Raw genomic sequence first — 24,931 nt, 5'->3', positions numbered from 1 at the left:
TTTATGTTTAGCCCGAAGTCTTTGCTGTGTTTTTCAACTTTGTTTACAATAGTTTGGAGATTTTGGAAATAATAATAATTCTAATCGGATAAAATCCGGGAAATCATAGTATTGGCCCGGTATGCGAGCACTTATTCCATTGTCCAGGAACTAAGGATCAGCCAGAAAAACCTTTGGAATCAATGATTTAAGGCTCGTCGCAAGCAGAAGTTCTCTGTGTGCGTGCCATATGTATTGACCCCAAGGAACGTTTTGGGCGGCGAATTGGCGTCTGTAATTCTTTGCTGAAGCGGATGATAACTACATATGGAAAATTGATCACATCCCAGAACAAAAATAGAAAATAATAAGCTGATGGCCGAGCCGCTAATGCTTTAAAATCATTGTGATTGTAATTCATTACTTTTCCAATTTAAAAAAAAAAAAAACAAAAAAAAAAATAGTAGTGGTTGAGTCACACTAAGCTGTTTATATGGGGAAATTCGAAAAATCACCTATTAAAAGCTACTCTCATCTGAGCAAATACCCAACTCTGCTGTCATCTGATTAACTTAACAATTGGCCAGATTTATGTGGGCGATCTACCAGAAATACGAAAGGTGTTGTTCTAGTTAAGCTAACACTAGACGCTCACTATTGTATGATGCGCCAGAAGTGCGAAGAGCATGGATAGGAGGTTGTAAAGCAACCACTTCCATTTTCCAGGCGGAGGTCCACGCCTTACAGCTGTGTGCCAGAAAATATCTACGGAGAGGCACGCGCGGTGCCAATATTAACATACTCTCGGATAGTCAAGCAGCTCTAAAATCGCTGGATAGCTTCTCATTCCAATCAAGATTGGTCTGGGAATGTTTGGAAATTCTCAACACTCTAGCATCAAGAAACTCTGTTACCTTGATGTGGGTTCCGCGACATGAGGGGTATGAAGGGAATGAAATTGCGGACACTTTAGCGAAAAATGCCCTTCATAGGTCCTGAACCTTTCTGCAGGGTAAATAACAGCTTCAAAAGTGCATTTCTACGTGAGCAGGCTACAACGAGGCCTAATCGACTACTGGAGAGCCCAATCGAGCATGCGGCAGTCGAAAAGACTAATAGATCCAGAACCTAAGCAGAAAGGATATAAAACTTTACAGTGAACTACTAACAGGACACTGTAAACTTAATTATTACATGAAAAATATAGGTGCGATAGAAAACGATTCCTGTAGACTCTGCAAAGAGGCACAAGAAACAGCAGAAGACTTTCTATGCGACTGCCCAACAGTGGCACGACGCAGACTAAATTACCTGGGAAATGGGGTTATAGATCCAAACCTCCTGGTAGAAATTAAACCTGCAACAAATTTAGGACTTATTAACAACCTAAAACTGTTTGAGTAGACTATATGCGTGCAGCCATAGATCTCTTCGTGTCGCAGTGCACAAACAGTCAATCAATAATAATAAGCATGGGGTGTATAGTCAACAGCTGACATCAAGGGATTGCCACATTTTCAAGTATTTGTAAAATTTTATTTTTGGTGCAAAACTGGTCTCAAAAGAGGCTTATAGAAATTAGCAGGTTAAAATGTTTACCTATTTTTTTTTACAAAATTCAGGGGCGAGGATCTCTTCATCCGTGGAACCATGGAATTTTCTTCACGCTGGACAAGTTATATAAAAAAATTAACGCATATAATAAATCTGATAATACAAAATAGATTAATTTCAGAAATCGAAAAAATGCTGTAAACTTTTTACTTCACTTAATTTTTATATAACAGGACATTTGAAATAACACCAAGTTTTATCATCCTACTTTTTTCAAATAATATCTAGCGTTTCAAAATGAGTTTCATGGTAGAAGCCGAATATAAAGAATAAATAGTTTATTTGCCATTTTTGGTTGGTCTCAGAACCCGCAACCTTCTGAGTTATATTTAACCCGGCTGAAAGCTGCTTAGCTACCAGCCACTTCATTAGCTTCATGTGTAGAAGTTATTAGCGTTCCGGTTTACAAGGAAATTCGATTTTCGCTAGCTCGATTCCTTAATTCCGCTTCCTCCTCCTCTTCGTATTCGCCTTCCCCTCCTCCACTTATTTTATAACTACATATATTTTTGGCCGGTTTATTTTTTGATAGCTGCCACCTTATTGGCTACTTTATTGCTATTTTTATCGCTGCTCACTGCTAAGCATTTGATGCGGCTGTGGGGTCATATTTTATGCGGCTAATTGCTGCGATTATTTGCATACAATAAAACCAACTCTTCAGCACAACAACATCTACTGTATTTGTGTATTTCGTGTATGTTTTTCGGCAACCCATCTCCTATGTGGTGGCTTTGTGCATTTGCCAAGCGTATTTTTTTATTATAATTGGCGATTTTCATTTATTATTTCATACATGCATATGCATTTTTACTTATTTTCTTCTTCTTCTTCTCCTTGTAATTGTAATTCCAGTTAACTATTTGTATGTTGAGCTGGCAGAGTTGCCAGACAATTTGTTTTTTTAATTCTGTCAATTCGTGATAAGAAATTCTCAAGAAACTAAAACAAAAAAATTGTTTTTAGACATTTTAATACATAAAATTCTAATTTATTGTACAAAAATAGTTCGTTTATAGAGCAGCAAAAATTGAGTATATTATGTAATTTTACATTAATTAAAAAAAAAGCAACAAATTTATTAAAAAGTAACTTAAGCAAAACGGAAAGTTTTTTAAACCTTATTTTATAAATGCAAAAATAAAAATTAAAAATTCACCACATGTATGCGAAAGCCACTGGTAGCGGCAGACTAATCACCTACCCTGCCAGAAAGCAAAATAGATTAATGAAACCAACGCAAGAGTCTTGTCGAGGCCCTATGCTCCCGAGTGGAGTGAACAAGGAAAAAAAATGCGTAAGTGTAGTGAGCAACACAATCAAGGGTAAATTTTAGATTTACCAGGTTTGCTCTTTAACTATGGTGAAAAAAATAATTGTGAGGGGAACTTCGGCTGCCACGTGAGAGATTCATATTCGTCTGAGAGATTTGGCAGCCGAATTCTGCACGATCATTTCAGATGTGTTCACACCCTCTTCCCATTCAGTTGTTCAGACGGCAAACGAAGAGTCATTGGTTGATTTTATTCATATATTACTAACACAATCTCTGTTTGTTTGTAAACATATGCCAAGTGACGTCAGCCCATCAACTGATTCTGTCAAATTGGCTCAGAGCCAAATAACGGTCTGCTAAAGAGCACACCTCTAAAAATCTTTTTTTTGGCCAATCTGCTGGGCAGTCGAATTCTGCTCGCTCCTTTCACACACTCGCCCAATCCAACACGAATTGAATACTGAAGGTGGCGTCAAGTCTCTTATCAATACATAGCAAAGGAACGAATGAAACAAAAGGAAGAAAAATTCCATGTTTGTAAAAAATCAGTGAATGGCTTGGCAATCTTGTGATTTGTAAGATTTAAACTATACAAACTAAGGAAAGCGAAGTGCCGTTTGTTAAATTGTGAAAGCACAAAGCACATTTGCTTCCAAATGCAGTTTTTTTTTGCGAAAGACGCCATGTCAAGAAATTGTGTGTGTGTGTGTATAATTTCTTGTGATTGGTTGTTTCCATTGCTTTCACTTACTCTTCCTCTTCACAAACAAGTGATTTCCCTTCCTTTTGTTCGTTTATTCATAGAGTCTGACGACACTGCGAATTCGGAAGACGCAACCTTTTATTCTATCATCTTTGCGTCCAACCAGTAGTTGTTCTGACGGCAACGAAGCGACACGAGCGAAAACTGTGCTGAATTTTTTCGTATATCACAAAGCCAATTTCAGTTTTTTCGTAAACAAACCTCTGTCATGACCCGGTGACTTCAGCCATTAACTGATTATTTCAAATCTGTTGAGAACGATCTGATCTTGGACACCTCTTCTGAATTCTTTCCATCATGCAACACAATAAGTGAAAGTGCACACAATTTTTTATTTTTTTGTTTTTATTTTTCTATTTCTATTATTTGGATTCTTTATTGCATGGATTTCACTTCCACTTGACGAAGTAATGCCGTCATCTTGCGTCTTATCAGATTCCAAGTAATATTCGTCAAAACTGTCACTGTCCCACATATCATCTCTAGATCGCTTAGCGATCGTGCGTAGGATAAACTATAAAATATATAAAAAGACTGCTGGTTCCTCTGGCAGTGGCACTGAGAGACCGAATCGAAGAACTGAATTTCGTTCTGACTCTACCGTCGTCTCACATCGTAAGTTTACGTTATAAGGAAGATAAAACTTCATCGCTAATGGCCCCTAAGGTCTTTGTATGAAAACGTGACTCTTTTATTACACCTTTGCGTATCTTATTGCTCAGAATGACAGACGTCGCGAGTCTTGTAGCTACGAACTAATTGTGGGGGGCTATATGCCGATACGCTTCCGTAACAGTAAAACGGCTTGGCCGGCTATATGCCGACACGCGTCCTCAAAGGGTTAACGTATGGTACATACATCGTTTGAAACTTTATTTTATAAGGTGTAGGATACAAAAGTTGACGAAAATCGCAAATTTGTCTAACTATTCCAACTGTCCAACTATTGAAATTGTCTTCACTGTGAAGATTTCATATATTTTTTTGAGATTTATTTTTGTTTTGTAAACCTTTATTTTTAAGATAAATCTTCACCACTGGCAACACTGTGCTGCACATTCTGTCTTCTGTCTGTCCGTGACTTGGTTGCGCTTGTGCTTAATTATTTATATAGCAGGTCAAACGCATTTTATGACTGTCAGTTTGAGTTTCATTTTCATATCAATAAAAATGGGTATTACTCATTTGGCTGCGTTGCGAAGACACCTTATGTCCAAAGAGTGCCTTCAACTATACGGCCAGTGATGAGGAGGAGCATTGCTGCGTGGGGCGGATAAGTGGATAGCCAGTTAGGTCTAAGTCAATTTGGAAAATTAATTAATGCACTTAAGAGAGTTACTTGTTTATATGTACGACTGCTACCGACATTAAACGGCAGTTGCCTGAAATTTACCCATTTATTGTTGTTGCTTATGACGAACGCACTTTTAGGAAATTCATTAATTAACTTTCCATGGAATATTTGTGCCATCATTGCTTATAATCGTGCATATGTGTGTATGTATTATACCCCCAGCGAAATGTGTCATGCGTAATCTTTACTCGGGAGCAAGCTCAAGATTTCTTAAGTCATTCACCGACATTCAAATCATTGCTATCATCGTCATATCAATCATCGTTGTTGCTACTATATGCTGTACATACATACATACATAATCTGCTTGCCTTCGAGCAGCTTCCGCAAGTGACTTCATGTTCTGGCCAGTTCTAACTGGTTACTTACTTCCCTACTTTCGAATGATTGCAATTTACTCGAAAGTGCAGGCTCACTTGCTTTCCTTCTGAATCATTATTGCTTTGCAATGATTTCGCTATCGCTTGCCATTACAACAAGCTACCTTTTTTTATTATAAACAGAAAAAATTAAAAACATTTTTATTTTAGAAAAAAATATGCGTTCGCGTGCATTGATGATTTCTTTATGGCTTTGACTCTTTTCAACTCTTTGGTAGCTCAAAGTGTACTCGTACATATTTTGATTTAAAAATCTTTAAAAATATAAAAGTATTGATAAGTTTAGAAAAATGTATTTCATTTTTGTTAAACTAACACATTTTTATTGGGTAGCCTAAAAAGTTCGATAACAAATTAATGGCATACCCGTCCGAACTGACACTCCAGTTTGTGATGTGCGTCTTGATGGTTCTCCACAAATAGAGAACTATACAGTTTAAAGCCGCCTCCGAATGGCAGGTGGTTTTTCATGGCTGAACTACGCTCGGAGGTTTGCCATTGCCTGTCGAAGGACAACCGCTATTGAAAAAAAACTTGTTTTATCATTTGATGTGTCAAATCCATAGTCGGCTTCGAGTCCACGTTCAAACGCAGAATATACTCGGCTGTGTCAATTATATGGACTGCCTGATAATATTAATTTGTTCATGGGCACCTGAACACTGTTTGATAAGCATTGAAGTTGCGAATATCTCTACTCTTCCTTGCACTAAAGTAGAGATCCATAAATGGAAAATATTATACCCGGTTGAATAAGGAGGCTCTGACCGCTGACTGTCCTGGAGCTCGATTAAGGGAAAATATTTTATTCGGTTGCATAAGGAGGCTTGTAACTCGTACTGCCGTGTTGCTCCATTACAGGAAAATATTTATTCGGATGCGTAAGGATTCTTCGACTTTGAACTGTAGCAGAGCTCCATTAAGGAAAGCTATTTCTGACTGAATAAGGAGACACGGACCTCGAACTATAGTAGAACTCTATTAAATCCAAATATTTGGATGACGAGGGTTCACACCTCGCATTTCTGTGGCACTCCATTAAATGAAGCTTTAATTATATCTGTATGAACAAAGACACTCAGACCTCGGATTGCCATGAAGCTCCGTTAAGAGAAAATATTACATTTAGATCAGCAAAGGGGCTTGGGCTTCGGACTGAAATGGAACTCCATTAAGGTAGAATATTTCTGGCTGAGTATGCAGACACGGAACTCCGACTATCGAGAAGCTGCATTGAGGAAAAATATATTTAGATGAATAGGGTTCGGACCTCGGCTTGCCGTGCAGCTCCGTTAATACAAGATGTTAAAAATAGATTAGCAAAGTCGTTTGGGCTTCGGACTGTAGTAGAATTCCATTAAGGGAAAATATTTCTGGCTCAATAAGGGGGCACGGACTGTCGTAGAGCTCCATCAAGGGGAAATGCATTTGGATGAACAGGGTTCGAATCTCAGATTGCTGTGGAGCTCACATTAAGGGAAACTATTACATCTGTATGAATAATGATACTCAGACCTCGACTTACTCTAGAGCTCCATTGAGGGAAAATATTATATTTAGATTAGCAAGGAGGCTTGGGCTTCTTACAGCAGTAGAACTTCATTAATGGAACAATTTTCTGAGTGAATAAGGAAACACGGACCTCGGATTGCTGTGGAGCTCCATTAAGGGAAAATATTATATTTAGATTAGCAAGGAGGCTTGGGCTTCTTACAGCAGTAGAACTCCATTAATGGAACAATTTTCTGAGTGAATAAGGAAACACGGACCTCGGATTGCTGTGGAGCTCCATTAAGGGAAACTATTTTATCTGAATCAATAAAGATATTCACACCTCGGCTTGCCGTGCAGCTCCGTTAAGAGAAAATGTTATAAATAGATCAGTAAGGCAGCTTAGACTTCGGACTGCAATAGAACTGAATGAAGAGAAAATATTTCTGGCTGAACAAAGAGGCACGGACTTCTGATTGCCATGAAACTTTCAAGCTTGAAAGTAAATGTTATATTTATATCGGGACTGCATTTATTTGTGTTTTATGGCTAGTCCTGTTAGCGTGCACCCAAGTGGTGCACCTGACCATCCTTTATCAACTTCATTCCGCTGAGTGGCTTGGGAGACTCTTTTAATGAGGGTCAAGTAACGTCGTACATACCTACAAGCGCTCTCTGCCTTGCGAGAGCACATAAAAATACATGGATCAGTGAAGACCTCCACATGAGGTTTGTTACAATAGTTCAATTCTGGTGTGGAGTGAGAAGGGAAAATTGCTATCACCTCTAAAAGAATTTATATTTTGATGGAATGCACTGGAAGTTTAGTGAGATCCGAAACAATTAAAAAACAAATTGACGTTATGAACTCATACCATCTAATTAATCAGAGATCAATTTTCGCATCTACGGTTAAAAGTTGATAATATCGAAAAAAGCCATTCCCCTGAAGTAGACTGGATTGACTCCATCAGTCCAGAAACAGCAGCTATGACAGCTTAACTGGAAAATTTTGTTGCATCCATTGAGTCTAGGTCTAATATTTGTTTCCGTCGCTGCGAAATTCTTTTATTGAATTTAAATTTTTACTTGCACCAGTTTTTCGCACAGAGGGCACAGAAATTTGACACTGGAAAATGTCATCTGCCCGCAAGATCAACTATTAAGAAGATAAAATATATTGAAAGTGTGCCCGAATTTCTAACTGAACTTAATACAATACCCAATAAAATCAATTAAAGCTTCTAATTATAGTTATGCAATAATACAATTTTATTATAATTGCGAATGTGTTTATTCAGGGAGGCTTATCAGGCACTATCTCCTTTCAAACTTTGACCCTTCCACACAAGTATGCCTGCCAAAATTTACTACATACCAACGTATGCTAATATCAAATGTATATATATATATATGTGTGTGTATGTATGTAGTTCTTGATTTAATATGTGCCTAACAGCTGGCTAGGCAATTTCAAAACAATTTAATTGGCTGCTTAATATATTTTTAGAATTATCTGCCGTGAAATTGGTATATTTGTGTGTATAAATGTAGTATTGTGCATACATACATACCCACACATAAATGGAGGGCGCTAAAAAGTGCATGAAATGCGGTGGAAGGTGGTTTATTATAATTTTCATATCGCTGAGCATCCAAATTTCGTTTAAGGTGTTACGGGTTAAGAGAATGAAAAAAGTGATCTTCCGAGAACCTTTCATGAGAGATGATGTTGTAACTTTCATTTTCACTTTTTTTGTTAGAATAGAAATTCACAAAAAATAAGACCCTCGAAAAATATCATTTTACGGTAGCTGTTGAATCATTACAAAAAAAGTAAAACGTCTAATTTAGAATTTATTTGCAGAAGTCAGAAATATATTTATTTTTACGAAATAGTGACTTATCATTCAGTAGAACCTGTGTTCGGAACCCAGAGTGAGCGTAAGACACGAAATGATAGAAATAATCGTCCCTCGACAGGTAATGGCACACCTTCGAGTGTACTTCTGCTATGGAAAAACCAATGTCGTAAAAACCTTACTCTAAGACGTTTTTACAATTAAATTTTTAAAAATATTTTCCGGTTTGTCATGATAAAAAAATTCAGGCATTCTTTATATGGAAAATCAATCAAAAAATATCAGAAATCTGCACGCAGTTTTATACCAAAAGTAGGTAGACTAATTAAAACTCTAATTTTTTTCCAAAAATTCAAACTAATAAAAAAAATTAATAAAATAAATAAAAAAGTAGAAAAATAAGTTTAAAAATAAAATAAAAAAATAAATAGAAAAATAAAAAAATAGATGAAAAAAGAAAAAATAGATAAAAAAATAAAAAGATAGATAAAAAATAAAACAAATAATAAAAAATAAAAGAATTAAATAATAACTAAAAAATAAAAAAAAACATTATTTTTTCTAAAAATTCAGACTAAAAAAATAAATAAATAAATAATATAAAAAATAAAATAAAAATGGGAAAAATGAAATAAAAATAGAAAAAAATGAAATGAAAATAGAAATATAAAAAGATCGATAAAAATTTAAAAAACATTAAGTAAATAATAAAAAAATAAAAGAATTAAATAAAAAATTAAAAAAAAAACATGTTTTTTCTAAAAATTCAGGCTAAAAATTAGTAAATAAATAATATAAAAAACAAAATAAAAATAGAAAAATAAAAACTTAAAAAAAATAGATAAAAAAATAAAAAAAATAGATTACAAAAATAAATAAAATAAATAATAAAAAATAAATAATAAAAAATAAATAATAAAAAATTAATATAATAATAAAAAAATAAAAAAATAAAACAATTAAATAACAAATAAAAATAAAACAAACATTATTTTCCTTTGAAATTCACTCTAAAAAAATAAATATTATAAATAATATAAAAAATGAAATAAAAAATAAAATAAAAACAGAAAAAGTTAAATAAAAATAGAAAAATAAAAACTATAAAAAATATAAAAAAATATAAAAAACTATAAAAAAATATAAGAAACCATAAAAAAATATAAAAAATATAAAAATATATTTAAAAATAAAAAAGGAAAGAAGTTAGAAGGTGGATACTGCGAGGACGAAGATGAGGAAGTATCGAGCAGGCATTTGCTGTGCAGTTGTCCCGGTCTAGCCAGAAGTCGACTCGTTCTTCTAGGCTCTCCAACAATTGACAATCTTTCAGTACTCTTGGACCTGAAAATCGAATCTCTCATTAAATTCTCGAAACGAATTAATATCTTTTACCAGAATCTATAATAAAAATCTCGGTCAGGTGGGGAAATCATATAATATAATGAGCTCTAGGGCAACACAACGGACCCACTCCGATGCGGGGTCACCCTTAAACCAACCAACCAACCAACCAAAGAAGTTAAGAAAAACAGTTAAAAAAAAGAAAAATATAGGAAAAAAGGAAATAAAAGAAAAAATAATATAAATAATGAAAAAAAAAAACAAAATTACAGAAATAAAAATACTCAAAAACAACCGAAGAAAAATAGTCAAAACATTTTGTTGCGCAGGGTGTACATTCAACGTATTGCGTAATAGTCTGAGGTATAGTATTCATCACTCAGCGCACCGTGCAGTCTATGTAGTCTTATTGATGCAGATCACAGGGCAACTGCCGTCGGACAGTGGAGAAAAAGCGATTTGAGCGCAAAGCGACTACCCTAGATTGGCAGCCAAGCAACATCGAGCACGAAATATGGAAAGGTGACGGCTGGCCTGCTGGCTGAAAGACGATATTTGTAGTTAAAAAAAAGTTAATAATCTTAGGTGCATAGATGTCACAGACCAGCTAGACAAATGACACTAGAATGGGGTTTCAGTATTTACTAGAAACCTAACCAGCCGTCTCTTAAGCAGTTCTTTTTGGCAGTAATCAACTTGAACTAGATGACGATGTCCAAAAATCTACTCAGTCTGCTATCTGACTGAACTTTTTGATCTCCCCGTATATGCACAAATCTGGCAAATTTTTCCACGAAGCCATTATAATTTTTTTTTCGATTAGTGTCAATGCGGTTGACTTTGTTGCTCAGGTGCGCAATCGAAATGGTACTTCAATTGATAGCTAATCTGTTTATTATACTGATGCGGACTAGTGCACTAGGCTGAGGTAATCGTGCGCTCGTTTTATGAAGAAAATCGACAATACCGTCAGGAGCAAAAATAATTACAAATCAGCGCAAATTTTGAGCCACTTCAAACGTGCACTTTGTTATACTTAGTCCTGCCATAAGTTCTGTTACAAGTTAAGTCCCTTATAGATATGAAATTATAATATTTTTCTCAATAAAGTTAGAAATCATGTAAATATTAAAACAAAAAATTGTAAATCTTCATTAGAAATGGTCACACAATGAACACAAGCCTTCAAACGGTTTCTATGGATATTGACGTTGCTGCTCGAACCAAAGATTGTTTGAGACTCCAAATTTCTGTGAGGTCCTCGACAAATCATGCTCTGCAATTCTGACCACAAACTGTGGTCCAAAGCATTCAGATCTGGACTTCCAGACGGCCAAATCTTCTGCGACTATGAACCCAGGAATTTTGGTTGTTTTATCCACTGCTGGGTGTTTTTTGCCTTATGGGCTGGAGGGGAATCTTGCTGGAAGAACATCTTTTGGGTCTTTAGAAATTTTAGCACAGATTTTGTCGTTTTGCTTATTAAAAACTTTAATTTTCTCATCTGTGAAAAGGTGGCACGTGGTCCACCGAAGAAGTTGCTTGCATCTGTCGAGTCTAATTTTCTTCAAGCGCGTTGCCAAAAGATGACTAGTTGAGCGACGTTGAGTTGGAGATCATCACTAATTAGTCTTAACATGGATCTGGTCAATACATTAATTTCCCTGGATATGATTTTCTGCTTTCTAAGAGGATTTCTGCGAACTCCTTCTCGAACGACTTTTATGATGGCTGCACTGGTTCGAGCAACGCAAGAACGACCACTTCTTTTTCTGTCTGTCACTTCAGACGTTTGGGAAAAACCATTGACCGCGCGGTTAACAAACATTCTATCTAGAAATATTAAGTTTTTTCAGCAATTCGTACATCTCACTTGTGTTTTTACCCTACTTCTATAATGCAATCACTGCAAGGCGATATTCCTTAGGTCCGCGCGAAATTTGCCACTAAACTGAGTATAATTTATGAGTAGATAGTGCATATGAACAAAATCGGAAATAACGGAACTTTTTTCTGCGAATTTGTTCTCGTATGCATTGTAAAATTTCTCACGCAATTTACGACAAGATTAAGTACGAAAAGTTTTAAATTTTCATGATTTTTTTTTTGTATTTTTATAAATCTTGTACAAAGTTTGAAACTTTATATGGCATTTGCTGTACAATAGAATAAATTATATTTTTATATAAAATTTATGAAAATTAAAAAAAATTTAAAAAGTACTCAACTTTTCTCTTTATTATTTTCAAGACATTTCGTTTTCTCAAAGAATATACTTTGCTCTTCTTATTAAGCAATTTTCACAGAGTTGCATGGGGAATTTTACTACTCATCTTATGCTTAGCATTTGGGCTCAATTAAAGGCTTAAATGGCTTTCGCAATTGAGGTGCATGCCTGAACATACCTGCTTGATGAATATTTCATTTCCAGCTTTCACTAAAAACATGTGCTGGGTTTTTATAAGGTTCGGTTTTGTCTTTCTTTATTTCATTGTAGAGTTTATTTCTAATGCACTTTCTTTTTTTTCTGTTTATGCCACTTCTTAGCTACAAACAGCCACTGGCTGAAAGCGAAACAAAAAATGCACTTATTGACTTTGGGAATTGCGTTTTAAATTTGAAATAATCTTGCGGCTAAAAAACAATAAAAACATCCTTCAATTGACAAGTGCGCGTAAACTCGATCTCTCGTAATCTCGACTGGTGGGCATTTTTTGTAAAGCGACCTCGGCGATTTTTTCTACAATAAGGCGCATTTGCTTGCATATGCACGTACATCTGTGTGTACTACAATAGCACAAGGAAATATATTGCGAGGTTTTGGCTATTTATTTAGTTTTTATACATTTTTTTATAAATATTTTTATTTTTTATAACTTTTCTTTATTTTGTATAACATTTTTTTTAATTTTTTATTACACTTTCAAATTTTTTTCACTTTTTATAAAAATATGTTTTCTATTAAAACAAAAAAAAATTCACTCAAATTTTCAAACTTTGTACTAATTTAAAAAAAATACGCAAATTTGAATCAAAATTTCAAACCTTTGATCAAAATTTTTTACACCTTTATGTACAATAATATCAGGTCAGTCCATAAGCTCGTGCGTTTTTTAAAGGTGGTTCTAAAATTAATAAAAAAGATCTTTAAAGTATTTATTAATCAATAATATATTTGCCTTCATTATTTATAATGTCTTCCGAACTATTAGGCAAATTTTTAATTCCCTGCTCAAAAAATTGTTTGTCCTTGGAGCCAAAATACTCTTCGATATCCCTTTTTATAGTTTCTTTTGAGGAGTAGTTCTTGTTACTCATATGGGATAGAAGTCCACGGAAAAGGTGATAATCACAAGGTACAATATCCGGAGAGTATTGTAGATGCGGCATTAGCTCCCATCCGAGCTCGTTCAGTTTGCCTAATGTTTGCCTTGCGGCCGCAAGCCCTCATAGAGTTGTCGTGGCGAAACAAAACTTTGCGTCTATTCACTAAATTCACTAAAGACGGTCGATTTTTGTTAAGTGCCTCATTCAGGATTGATAGCAGATGGGAATAATAATCAGCAGTTATCGTCTGGTTTGGTTCCAGAAGTTCATAATAAACAATACCGGTCATACTCCACCAAATAGACAGGATAATCTTCTTGGGGTGAAGGCCATCTCTAGGGGTCGGTTCTGGTGTTTCATCTTTATCTAACCATTGGCGTTTGCGAACAGGATTATTGTAAAGGACCCATTTTTCATCACCATCACCTTTCATTTTCAAGCCGTTGCAGCAGCTGAGAACACACATTCACTCTCTGCTGAAGGTTGGCGTTGGAAAGTCTATGCGGAACCCATTTGGCCAGCTTTGAAACCTTTCCCAACTGAACCAGGTGCCTGTGAACTGTTCCATGCTGAATTTAACCTCTGAGCTATCATATCTACTGTCAAATTTGGCACAGCTTCCACGAGTTCGAGCAAAGCGTAGGAGTTGAAAGACTTCAGGAATTTTGAAAACCACTTTTGCGCAGTCCTTATACTCACGGTATCCTCTCCGTGAACAGTGTTTATATCTGCAGCAGCAGTTGTTGCATTTTTACCATTTTTATGAAAAAAATTCAAAGTATGTCTCTTATACGCGTTCGAAGATTTCATTTTATTTTTTAACAGCACGCGATTAAAATCACTTGTTGAATGCACAATATATCAAAGAAAATATAAATAGTTCCGTTATATTCCGCGATAATTTTTTGTATGCAAAAATCGTACAAAAGTGAAATTATGGGTAAAATACGCACGAACTTATGGACTGACCTGATATTTCCATAAAGGAAAAAACGCAGAGAAGGTTGCTAAAAAGTTGCGTGATTTGTATGGTGATAAAGCCTTAAAAGAAAGGCAGTGTCGAAATTGGTTTATCAAATTCTGTTCTAGAAATTTTTCACTTAAAGATGAGCCTCGTTCAGGTCGGCCAAGTGATGTCGATGAAGACGTTATCAATGGCTTTAATCGAATTGGATCGTCATGTAACTTTGCGTGAGATTGGAGAGAAGTTAAATATACCAAAACCAACCGTTCATGAGCATATAAAGAGTCTTGGACTGGTAAAAAACTTTGATATTTGGGTACCACATGAATTGAAAGAAATTCATTTAACAAATCGAATCAACGCTTGAGATATGCATCTTAAACGCACTGATGATGAAAAATGAATTGTTTACAATAACGCCAATCGAAAACGATCATGGTCCAAGCATGTTGAAGCGCCACAAACCACTTCAAAGGCTGATATTCACCAAAAGAAGAATATGCTGTCAGTTCGGTGGGACTGGAAGGGTGTGGTATATTTTGAGCTACTTCAGAGGAACGAAACGATTAATTCGGATGTCTACTGCCAGCAATTGGACAAATTGAGCCATCAAGGAGAAGCGAGCGGAATTGATCAATCGTAAAGGAGTCATATTTCATCAGGACAACGCTAGACCGCATACATCTTTGGTCACTCGCCAAAAACTGACAGAGCTTGGTTGGGAACTTTTGATGCATCCATCATATAGCCTTGACCTTGCACCGTCAGACCACCATTTGTTTCGGTCTTTGCAGAACTCCTTAAATGGTAAAACTTTCGGCAATGACGGGTCTATAAAATCGCACTTGGTTCAGTTTTTTGCAAATAAAGGCCAGAAGTTCTATGAGCGCAGAAAAATTAATTTGCCGGAAAGATGGCAAACGATTATCGAACAAAATGGAAAATATATAATTGGTTAAAGTTCATTCTAATTTTTAATAAAAAGAGGTTGTCTGTAAAGTCGGTTTACTGACGATAGCTTAACGTGATAACGTCATAAGAAAATACTGATTGAATGGTTGCATTTTCAAAAGAAAATTTTAATTTTATTTGTTTGATAGATATTTTGTATGGATATAGAGAATGAGTTAACATTAACATAACATAATATACTTTAACATAACATAACATAACATAACATAACATAACATAACATAACATAACATAACATAACATAACATAACATAACATAACATAACATAACATAACATAACATAACATAACATAACATAACATAACATAACATAACATAACATAAAATAACATAACATAACATAACATAACATAACATAACATAACATAACATAACATAACATAACATAACATAACATAACATAACTTAACACAACATAACATAACATAACATAACAAATTACCCCGTATTAAAGCACTTATCAACAGCTTTCATTTGATACCCATATTGTACATACACAACCAAAGGTTACCCGGGTCCACGTTTTGACCTATATCTCGAGACCCCAGTCACGGAGCGGCATGAAAAATACTCTGTACTAAAGCATTCACCAACAGCTTTCATTTGATACCCATATTGTACATACACGTCCGAAGGTTACCCGGGTCCACGTTTTCACCTATATCTTGAGACCCTATCTACCAATAGGAATTCAAACTATACGGAAATCATCTTCAATACCTACTTAACAATGTGTGTAAGTTTAGTTTAATTCGGTTCAAAGACACGGCGGGTCCACGTTTTGGCATATATTTCGAGACCCTAGTCATCAATAGGTATGAAAACTACCCCGTATTAAAGCACTTATCAACAGCTTTCATTTGATACCCATATTGTACATACACAACCAAAGGTTACCCGGGTCCACGTTTTGACCTATATCTCGAGACCCCAGTCACGGAGCGGCATGAAAAATACTCTGTACTAAAGCATTCACCAACAGCTTCCATTTGATACCCATATTGTACATACACATCCGAAGGTTACCCGGGTCCACGTTTTGACCTATATCTCGAGCCCTATTTCCAAAATAAAATATAATCCATGTTACTCGTGGATGATGTAGCTTTCGAATGGTGAAAGAATTTTTAAAATCGGTCCAGTAGTTTTGAGCCTATTCATTACAAACAAACAAAGTTTTCCTCTTTATAATATTAGTATAGACAACATATCTTATAAGGTATATGGTAAATATTAATATACCATACATTTTTTCCTTCATATATAATAAAAAAATTAATAATTATAACATTAAAACAACAGGTATTATTAACAAACTTGGTTTTATTTTAAATTCTTCAAGTGAATCAAATTAATAATAATCAATAAGAAGGCATATGCAAATACAAATACGTGAATTTATATATGTACATTTGCGCATATACATACATACATATATACGCTCACTTAAGTAGGAGAGAGCAAGATATCGAACGTTGCCGTTCGTTTGCTTTGTTTGCTTTGTCGTTCGTTCCGCCCTTTCGCTTGCAGTTCATTCAATGCAATGAGCAAGGTAACGGCAATGAGCAAGGTAAGACTAATATGAGCAAGGTAACACTAATGAGCAAGGTAACACTAATATGAGCAAGGTAACGGCAATGAGCAAGGTAACACTAATATGAGCAAGGTAACTACATATGAACAGTAATGAGCAAGGTAACACTAATATGAGCAAGGTAACGGCAATGAGCAAGGTAACTACATATGAACAGTAATGAGCAAGGTAACGACACATTTTTTCGTGCGTGCAGCCTGTTAAATCGAATTATAAGACGTTATCACGTCAAAATGTATTTACTTTCTTTTAAAAAATCGGCGATTTCTTTTCGGACAACCCAATAAATAGTCAAAACTTTGTAATTGGGTTAAGGTCTGGTGACTGGGGAGGTGTTTTGAGCTGTCTCGGTGCATTATAAAGGAGCCAGTCTCAAATAATATGCGCAATATGCTTGGGGTCGTTGTCTTGTTTGAAAATCCATTGGTTTCCCAGGCCCAAGCTTTCCACAGATGGCTTCAGATTTTTTTCCAATATTGTCTTGTACTGATATCTATCCATAACGCCTTCAACAAAAACCAATCGACCAACTCCAGATGCCGCCATAGCTCCCCACACCATAACACTACCCCCACCATGTTTCACAGTAGGTATAATATTTTTGGGATTAAGTGCAGTATTCGGTTTTCGCCAAACTTTGTTTCGGCCGTCATTCCCGAAAATATTATACTAACTTTTATCAGTAAATATCTTTCCTTCCAAAAATCCATTCCTTTCTGTAAATGGGCCTTAGCAAAATCCAGGCGAAGTTGAGGATTCTTGGCTGACATAAATGGCTTTTTGCGTGCTGTTCAACTTTTAAGGCCGCTATCATGCAAAACGTTTATTACTGTTCTTGATGAAACAGTAATATTCGAATATCTTGCAAGGTATTCGGCTAGTTTTGGGGCACTTGTTTTTGGATCTTTGTGGACTTCTTTAAGGACACTACTGACATCGCGTCTTGAAAGCTTCTTCGGCCTTCCAGATCTTGGCTTGTTTTCGGTACTGTTGGGTTTTTTTTATAGTTTTTGACAATAGTTTGCACTGTAGAGCGACTTAATTTTACTATTTCAGCAATTTCCCCGTAAGATTTGTTTTCTTTTTGAAGATTAACCACCAAATTTCGAACTGATTGCTGAATTTCTTTTCTATTTGCCATTTTTTAAGTTAAAACGTGTTTTACAAATCGCTTTCTGAATTTAAATAATTGTAATGTTTGACAGATAAAGCAAATCAAGAAAACTAACGGGTTTTTTCCCTTTAAGTTCTTCATTTCCTTATGTATTTTAAGAGTTGCCAAAGCTGTAAGTAGACTTTTCCCCCACCGATTTCTATGTTTATCGCCAATAGTTTATAAGTTACCAATATTTTACTTTTTTTTCTTCTAACATTCTTAACTATTAATGTCGTAAACATTCACATCAAAATTATGTTGAATATTATCACGAGTTCTCTAGAAGTTGAAAATAGTAGGGTGTATGTAGAGTTTTTTCCTTAACTGTAATTGGCGCGTACACCCTTTTAGGGTGTTTGGCCGATCCCCTGCTCCTATTGTGTGCGTCTTGATGTTGTTCCATAAAGTTTTGTTTTTTATGTGGAGCTTTTTCATTCCAGAAATACACTCGGAGGTTTGCCATTGCCTGCCGAGAGGCGACCGCTATTAGAAACAACTTTTTCTTAATTTTGGTGTTTCACTTTCGGCTACGGCGGCCGCCATTCAAATTCATACTTACATTAGAAACCATTGCTGTCAATTTTCTAAAAAACATACCCACATGTAGATATTTTTTTATTAAAATGTTTTTTTTTTGTTTTTGTTTCTACCTTCCAGCTTATTGACATGTCCACACACACAATGCCGCCTCTAAGTCTCCTCGCCGCCGATTTTGTGAAATCCCTCTTAAAAACTGCTGACTCACCAGCGAAAGATGCAGAAGCGGAAACGGAGACGGATGATGCAGCGGAGCGGACGAAAAAGGCAGACAAGCCAAAGTATAACCGAAGAAAAATGCTAAATGGTGGTGCTAAGTTTACGAATGGTTACGGTGCTGATTCAGATAACGAAAGCGATGAGGAGGATGACGTTGGCTCAGAGAAAAATGCGATTGTGCATGAGACGAAGCATGCCACAGCCATGGACGGCGATGTGGAAATGGTGGATGAGGCGACAGCGCTGAAGAAACGCAAGAGTTTAATCATTAAAAATGAGGAAATCAGTGCAAATGCGGCGAAAAGTGCGGCAAACAAACAACAACGGCCGGACAACGAGGCGCAGTTGCAACGCATTGCAGAGACGAGTGTAGTCGTAGAATTTTAAAAATACATACACACATACATACATATGTATATAAATATTTTTAGATAAAATAGACTTCGGACTACAATTGAAAGGAAAATGCAAGCGATGTAAGAAATAACGATAAGTCCAAATTACAAACCTTCGTAACTTGTAAAAATTCCGCTTATTTAATTTTTTATTTTCACTTTGCTTGGTACATATGCAATAATTTTGTGTGCATACAACAACATAAACAAACAGTTTTTGCTTACTTTAACACTGGACAATACTTAAAGTTACAGACTGCAATGAATAATTTTAATAAAGCCGCTGAAATTATAACTTAAATGCTTGCCATTTTCATTTTCAACGAATTCTCAACTTCCACTTGCATACATATTTACTAGTGCCACACAGTTAATGAAATACAAGGTGGCGCAAAATTAATCATCCTATCGAAAGATGCATAATTTTTGCAAAATCTTCAAAAGAAATTATATATAGATATACTTATGAAATGAGACTTTTTTCAATTTTAAACGTTTATTAACAAAACATGGTTACAAATTTAATCTGTAAAATAATAGCCATCGCTAGCGACACATTTTTCCCATCTCTCAGGCAATTTGTGGATGGGTCGTCTTTGGTCGCAAACCAATCAACGAGCCAAATACAAATAACCCAAAACAAAAATAAACTAACGAAAATAAAACAAAAGGACATTCAGAGCAGTAGCTAATGACTTAAAATTTACAGGATGTGAAACAAATATTATTTATGTTTGTGCTGCTGTATATGGCGTTGGCAAGGCAATTATACAAAACATGTTAAAAACCATTTTTTTAAGAATTACAAAAAAAATTTTCATTTTTTAAATTAAATTTAACAATAACAAAAAAAAATCGTAACGAAAGTAACGAAAAGTAATAACAATTAAGAAACAATAATAGAAGTAACATAAATCTTCATAAATTTTACGAAAAAAACGCGTTTTGTGGCACTAAGCAGAGTAAAAAGTTGAATGCGAATTATTTTCTTATATTTTCTGTTGTTTTCTGTTTTGCCAAAATAATATAACGGTACACTACTTGTTTTATTTATTACATTTGTAAATTTTTTGCCATTTTATTTTGTTCTACATTTTTTTCTAATTTCCGTTCCTGCATTTCAAATCAATTTTCCTCTTCGTGTAATGAATCCAGCGTGGGCGAGCACATTGTAGATCTCGGCGCGTGGTATTTTCTCCGCTTGACGGTCATATACCTGCAAGTAAATATTATGATGAATATTTTTTTTTATTACTATTTTTTTCTTATTTTATTACTATTTTTATTTGTTTTTTATTATTATTCTAAATTTTTTACATATTATGTGTTTAAATAAATTTTTAGTTTTTCTTAATCTTTATTTTGTTTATTTATTATTTTATCTTAATATTAATATTATTAATATTTTTTACTTATTGCATCCCAAAAATGATCGGTTTACATTAATTGGAGACAGCTTAGCTGCAAGCCTGCGTGTCGAAAATTAAGATTCAGGGAGTTGAAGAGTTTTCACGTTGTCTGCTAAGTTTTTATGCACGACTCCATGGGCCGAGATCATAATTGGTAGTATGTACACCTTCCTTAGCTTCCACTGGCTTTTGACATCAATCCCTAAGTCAGAATATTTTGATATTTTTTTCTGCATATGTTTTTTGCATGCTTTTGTTCAGAGCAACAGCAATATCAATTTTATAACCAGTCGTTTGAGATTTATCGATCCAGAAAATGTCTGGCCTATTATGGTTTCTTGTTGCATTAGTTAAAATTGTTCGGTCATAATAGAAAAGGTTGTTGTTGAAGTGGGTGAATATTTCCACTGAAATACTCCTATTTAGTGACCAGCACCGTTTTACTACCACTATCTCGTGTGATGATGTTTGTTTTTCTTTTTCTCCAAGTTAGATCCATTTAGTGAAGTCCAAGTATAACAGCAGATCCTTTATCTCAATGTCTGAGATCTCCTTAATTTGCTGTAGGAAAGGCTTACCGAAGGATCGGATTCGTGCCCTGGCTAGTCCCGGACATTCACACAAATAGTGGAAAAGACTTTCCTTCGCCCCTTCCGCTTGACAGCTTCTACAGATAGGATTGACGGGAAGTTGAATCTGGCTGCATGATCCCCTACTTTCCAATGTCCTGTAAGGGTTGCAGGGATGCGTGAGATGTTTGGCAGAGAACATCCTAACAGATCATACATCCTTTGGCTTTGTATGACGGTCATGTGTTTTTTGTTGTAATACATGCCGTTATTTGCTTTCATCTTCTTTCGGCTAAAGCAAGATAGTGTCAAGCTATGGATGCTTTTAATGTGTTTAGTGGGGTGGAGACTGCCACCACCTCTGTTAAGTCTTGTGTCGAACCTTTTCTTCCTAGCTCAGCCGCTATCTCATTACATCGTATGTTCCTATGACCGGGAACCCATATCACAGTAATTTCAAGCCAATGACTAAGCAATTCCACCTCTTCTCTACACTGTAAGACCAGTTTGAATGAAATGGAGTTGGCATCTACGGTCTTGATAGCTGCCGAATTGTCTGAGAAGATAGCTACTCCTGCACCAACTTCCTTATAGAGTTTTAGTGATTTGCATGCTTCTCTGATCGGTAAAAGTTCTGCCTGGAACACTCTGGCATAGTCAGGAAGACGAATTGACTGAGATAGGTTGAGTGGCTCCGAATGGAAGCCAGCTCTCACACCACAGTTCATCTTAGAACCATCGGTATAGATTTCGGTATCGTATCTAATAGAAAAGGTTGTTGAAGTCTTCTTGAACATGTTCTGGGATGTATCTGAAATACGGTATTTTGCTTTGATTGAAGTTGTACATCTGCGTTAGTGGTTATTTTCCCGATATCTTTGTGTCGCTTCAGGTACATAGAGTTTGCCAGTGTGGTACATCTAGCTAACACATGGTCTAATGTCTCACTCCGACTATTGCATCTTCGACATCTGTCTGCAGCGGTATTTGGATCTCGCTTTACATATTTAATGTAATTTCTGGTTGGAACAACACCATCTTATTAGGCGAAAATGGTACCCTCCGTTTCGGCGAATATCGACCTGTTGGTAAGCCATAAGTGCGACAATTTTTGTTCGACATGTGCGCTCAGCAAGTCTTTTCGATACATGCTAGTTATAATGCATCCAGCATCTTCCAGACTGTTCGCATTGATACAAACCCATGTCCCGTCTCATTCAGGATATGACTTAAGGGGTTCATGCTAAGAACAAACCAGAGTGCACTCAAGGAGTCACCTTGAAAGATGCCATTTCGAATGTTTATTTGTTAAGTAATTTTTTTTGTTATTATTTTTTATTGGTCTTTTTTCGACTACTCTTGGGAGTTTGTGTTCAGAGCCAGAATCAGACACTAGTCAGGAGTTGTTTCAACTTAATCTGTACCACCAACTTCATGGTGATGTAGCATCGAACGTAGTTGAAGCCCTGACAGGATTTTAACGAGACGAAGGCGATTGTAGCATTAGCCTATCAGCCATTTCGGTGAGGTGTCACCCTCCTGTACTGATGTGGATAAGCTACTACTTTCACCAACCCTTAGACTGTGGAATCCGAATAATTTTTCCAGTATACCATAATTAGGATCTTACTGGTCGCGACCCTGACGCGCTTTACAGCCCTGCTGCTAGAGATACTCGGTTTATAAGAGGCTTTTCAAGTCTGACCCCTTCCTCTCCTGCCAGATTTTAGCCGCCTCTAATGACAAGCATGCCGTACTGCAACCCGCTGGGCCGCTGGGGGCATAACAAAATTTATTTTTTTTGTTATTATTTTTTTTATTAATTTGTTAATTATCTTTCTTATTTATGGGTATTTTTTGGGAACATAGAAACAAATTCTTTGTTTGTTATTATTATTTTTATTAATTTGTTAATTATCTTTATTTTGTATGGTTATTTTTTGTTTATTAAATTTAGTTATTTTATCATTTACTTATTTTATTATTATTTTTTTTACTATCATTTTTTATTATTATTATTTATTTAGTTTGTATTCTTTTTATTATTTCTGTTTTTAATAATTAATAATATTATTACTTTTATCTTTATTTATTTTTTGTTTTTATTTATTTTATTTGTTATTTTTCTTTTTCTTATTATTTTAGTTTTATATTTTTTATTTTTATTTTTTTTTATTAGTTTTATTTTATTTATTATTCATTATTTTTATTTATCATTTCCTTGTACTTTTTTTCAATTATTTTCTTACCGGCTCTTCGCCCGGTCCAAACCAACTAGATTTAGCCAGCGCTTCACGCACACGCGGCGTTTTATAGAAGGGATTTCTCAGCGCATTGGGCAAGGTCTGTTCGTAGGCATCATTTTCTATAACGGCAATGTGAGCGTATCGTTGTGGTCGTGCCCAGATCATAGTAGCAGCGAAGAGAAGAATAACAAGGCTGATGTTGTGAACGTTTTTAAGGCACCTGCAAAAAGAAACCAGAATGGCGTAAAGATGGCAATTTTCTATATTTAAATTTTAGACACTACTTCGAGACAAAAAAAATGTAAGATAGGGAGAAATTGAAATTGACTACCAAGCAATAGGTTCACACACTTGGATCTAGTACATCATATTTCTCTCTCACATTGATACGTTAACCATTATTTCTATTATGTTTGGGTAAAAAATATTAAGCAAAAGAAAAAAAGTAATTGGTGTTCAATAAAATTTTTGTTTTGATCTTCATGTCACAGATCATGATGGTATTTTTTATACCATTTATTTATACAAAGAATGGTGCCAGAAAGGTGTTGTAACCTCTTAAAATAATGTCGCCTGATGTTACCCAGAAATAGTGTAAAAATTCCATTTGCATCAATTACCTGGTAATGGATCGCCTTAGTAGTGCAATTGTAAGATTTCATTAAGGTTTTTGTGAAATATTTGGGCCCATCTGCGTTTTCGGTTAACCTGCAACTTATCAGCGTGGCTTAGACCTTAAAAGATTATCAGCAACCAGATATGCACGACTAAGCTTTGATATGGCCTTACCTCATCTTATCTCACGTTAGAGACTTTTCAGAGAACAAAAATTTAATGAAATAAAAGGCCGAAAATTCATATCACGTATTTTGATAGTCTGTTCACACTAGTCAACTAATTACCATGTAGATTCTTTGATACGGAAATAATGGTTGATACGAATATGAGAAATATCAGTTGTTGCCGGAAATGCCTTAGAAGGCGAACATGTCAACATTCAGTAAATTAAAGGGCGATACTAAAAAGTAAATAGATATTGCAAATGTAAAAAAAAATTGCACAAAATACTAAAACTTTATGAGTGGGAAATATTTAGACTAGTTTACAGCCAGAAAACACAAGAAGCAGACCATTCAATTCTTACATACAGTCTGTGTCAGAAAAAAGGAACCACGATTATTCGTGAAGTATAAAAGATATATGTAATATATATTTAAATTTGTTTTGACATGAATGCTTTGAACCAGCTTTTCTGTGTAGCTTGTCGACAAAGAGGACCAGATTTTGCGAACTTGAGTCCCGAGTTGACTGGCTTTCCGCAAAGATGCGTTTTCATAATTCCCACACATTTTCTATGGGGTTGGCGTCTGGGGACTGGGAAGGCCAGTCCATTACTGTGACGCCATTTTCTTGTTTTGTTGTTTTTCAACGTTTGTTTTTTCTGAGAGCAATGGATTTCATGATGTGGGACGGTAGGAT

The 24,931-nt window shown here is 35.3% G+C and overlaps 2 protein-coding genes across 2 annotated transcripts in view; one reads left to right on the top strand and one right to left on the bottom strand.

Annotated features, from left to right (window-relative positions):
• The window catches only part of LOC129247444 (WD repeat-containing protein 75), a 41,697-nt gene extending 22,168 nt beyond the window's left edge, over positions 1-19,529 (top strand). The window contains exon 11 of the mRNA XM_054886573.1: positions 18,735-19,529. Coding sequence (XP_054742548.1) covers positions 18,735-19,220 — 486 coding nt within the window. The 3' untranslated portion in view covers positions 19,221-19,529. The remainder of the gene's footprint in view (positions 1-18,734) is intronic.
• A 680-nt stretch (positions 19,530-20,209) lies between these two features.
• LOC129248598 (uncharacterized) lies at positions 20,210-23,666 on the bottom strand. Its single transcript, XM_054888215.1, has 2 exons — positions 23,456-23,666; positions 20,210-20,444 (listed from the first exon to the last, which is right to left on the bottom strand). The coding sequence occupies exons 1-2, from the start codon at positions 23,615-23,617 to the stop codon at positions 20,349-20,351; spliced, it is 258 nt and encodes an 85-aa protein (XP_054744190.1). The 5' UTR covers positions 23,618-23,666; the 3' UTR covers positions 20,210-20,348.
• Between the last annotated feature and the right edge of the window lie 1,265 nt (positions 23,667-24,931).

The sequence above is a fragment of the Anastrepha obliqua genome, chromosome 5, assembly GCF_027943255.1.
Source record: "Anastrepha obliqua isolate idAnaObli1 chromosome 5, idAnaObli1_1.0, whole genome shotgun sequence".
NCBI lineage: Eukaryota > Metazoa > Arthropoda > Insecta > Diptera > Tephritidae > Anastrepha > Anastrepha obliqua.
Note: the sequence above shows the minus strand (reverse complement) of the source record. Positions and strands in the feature narration are given on the sequence as shown.

Bases quoted from the DNA above. Each gene is read 5' to 3' on its own strand.
- LOC129248598 (XM_054888215.1), bottom strand. From the start codon at position 23,617: ATGATCTGGGCACGACCACAACGATACGCTCACATTGCCGTTATAGAA. The intron at 20,445-23,455 runs GTAAGAAAATAA...ATTTACTTGCAG, and splicing joins TTGGACCGGGCGAAGAGCCG to GTATATGACCGTCAAGCGGA.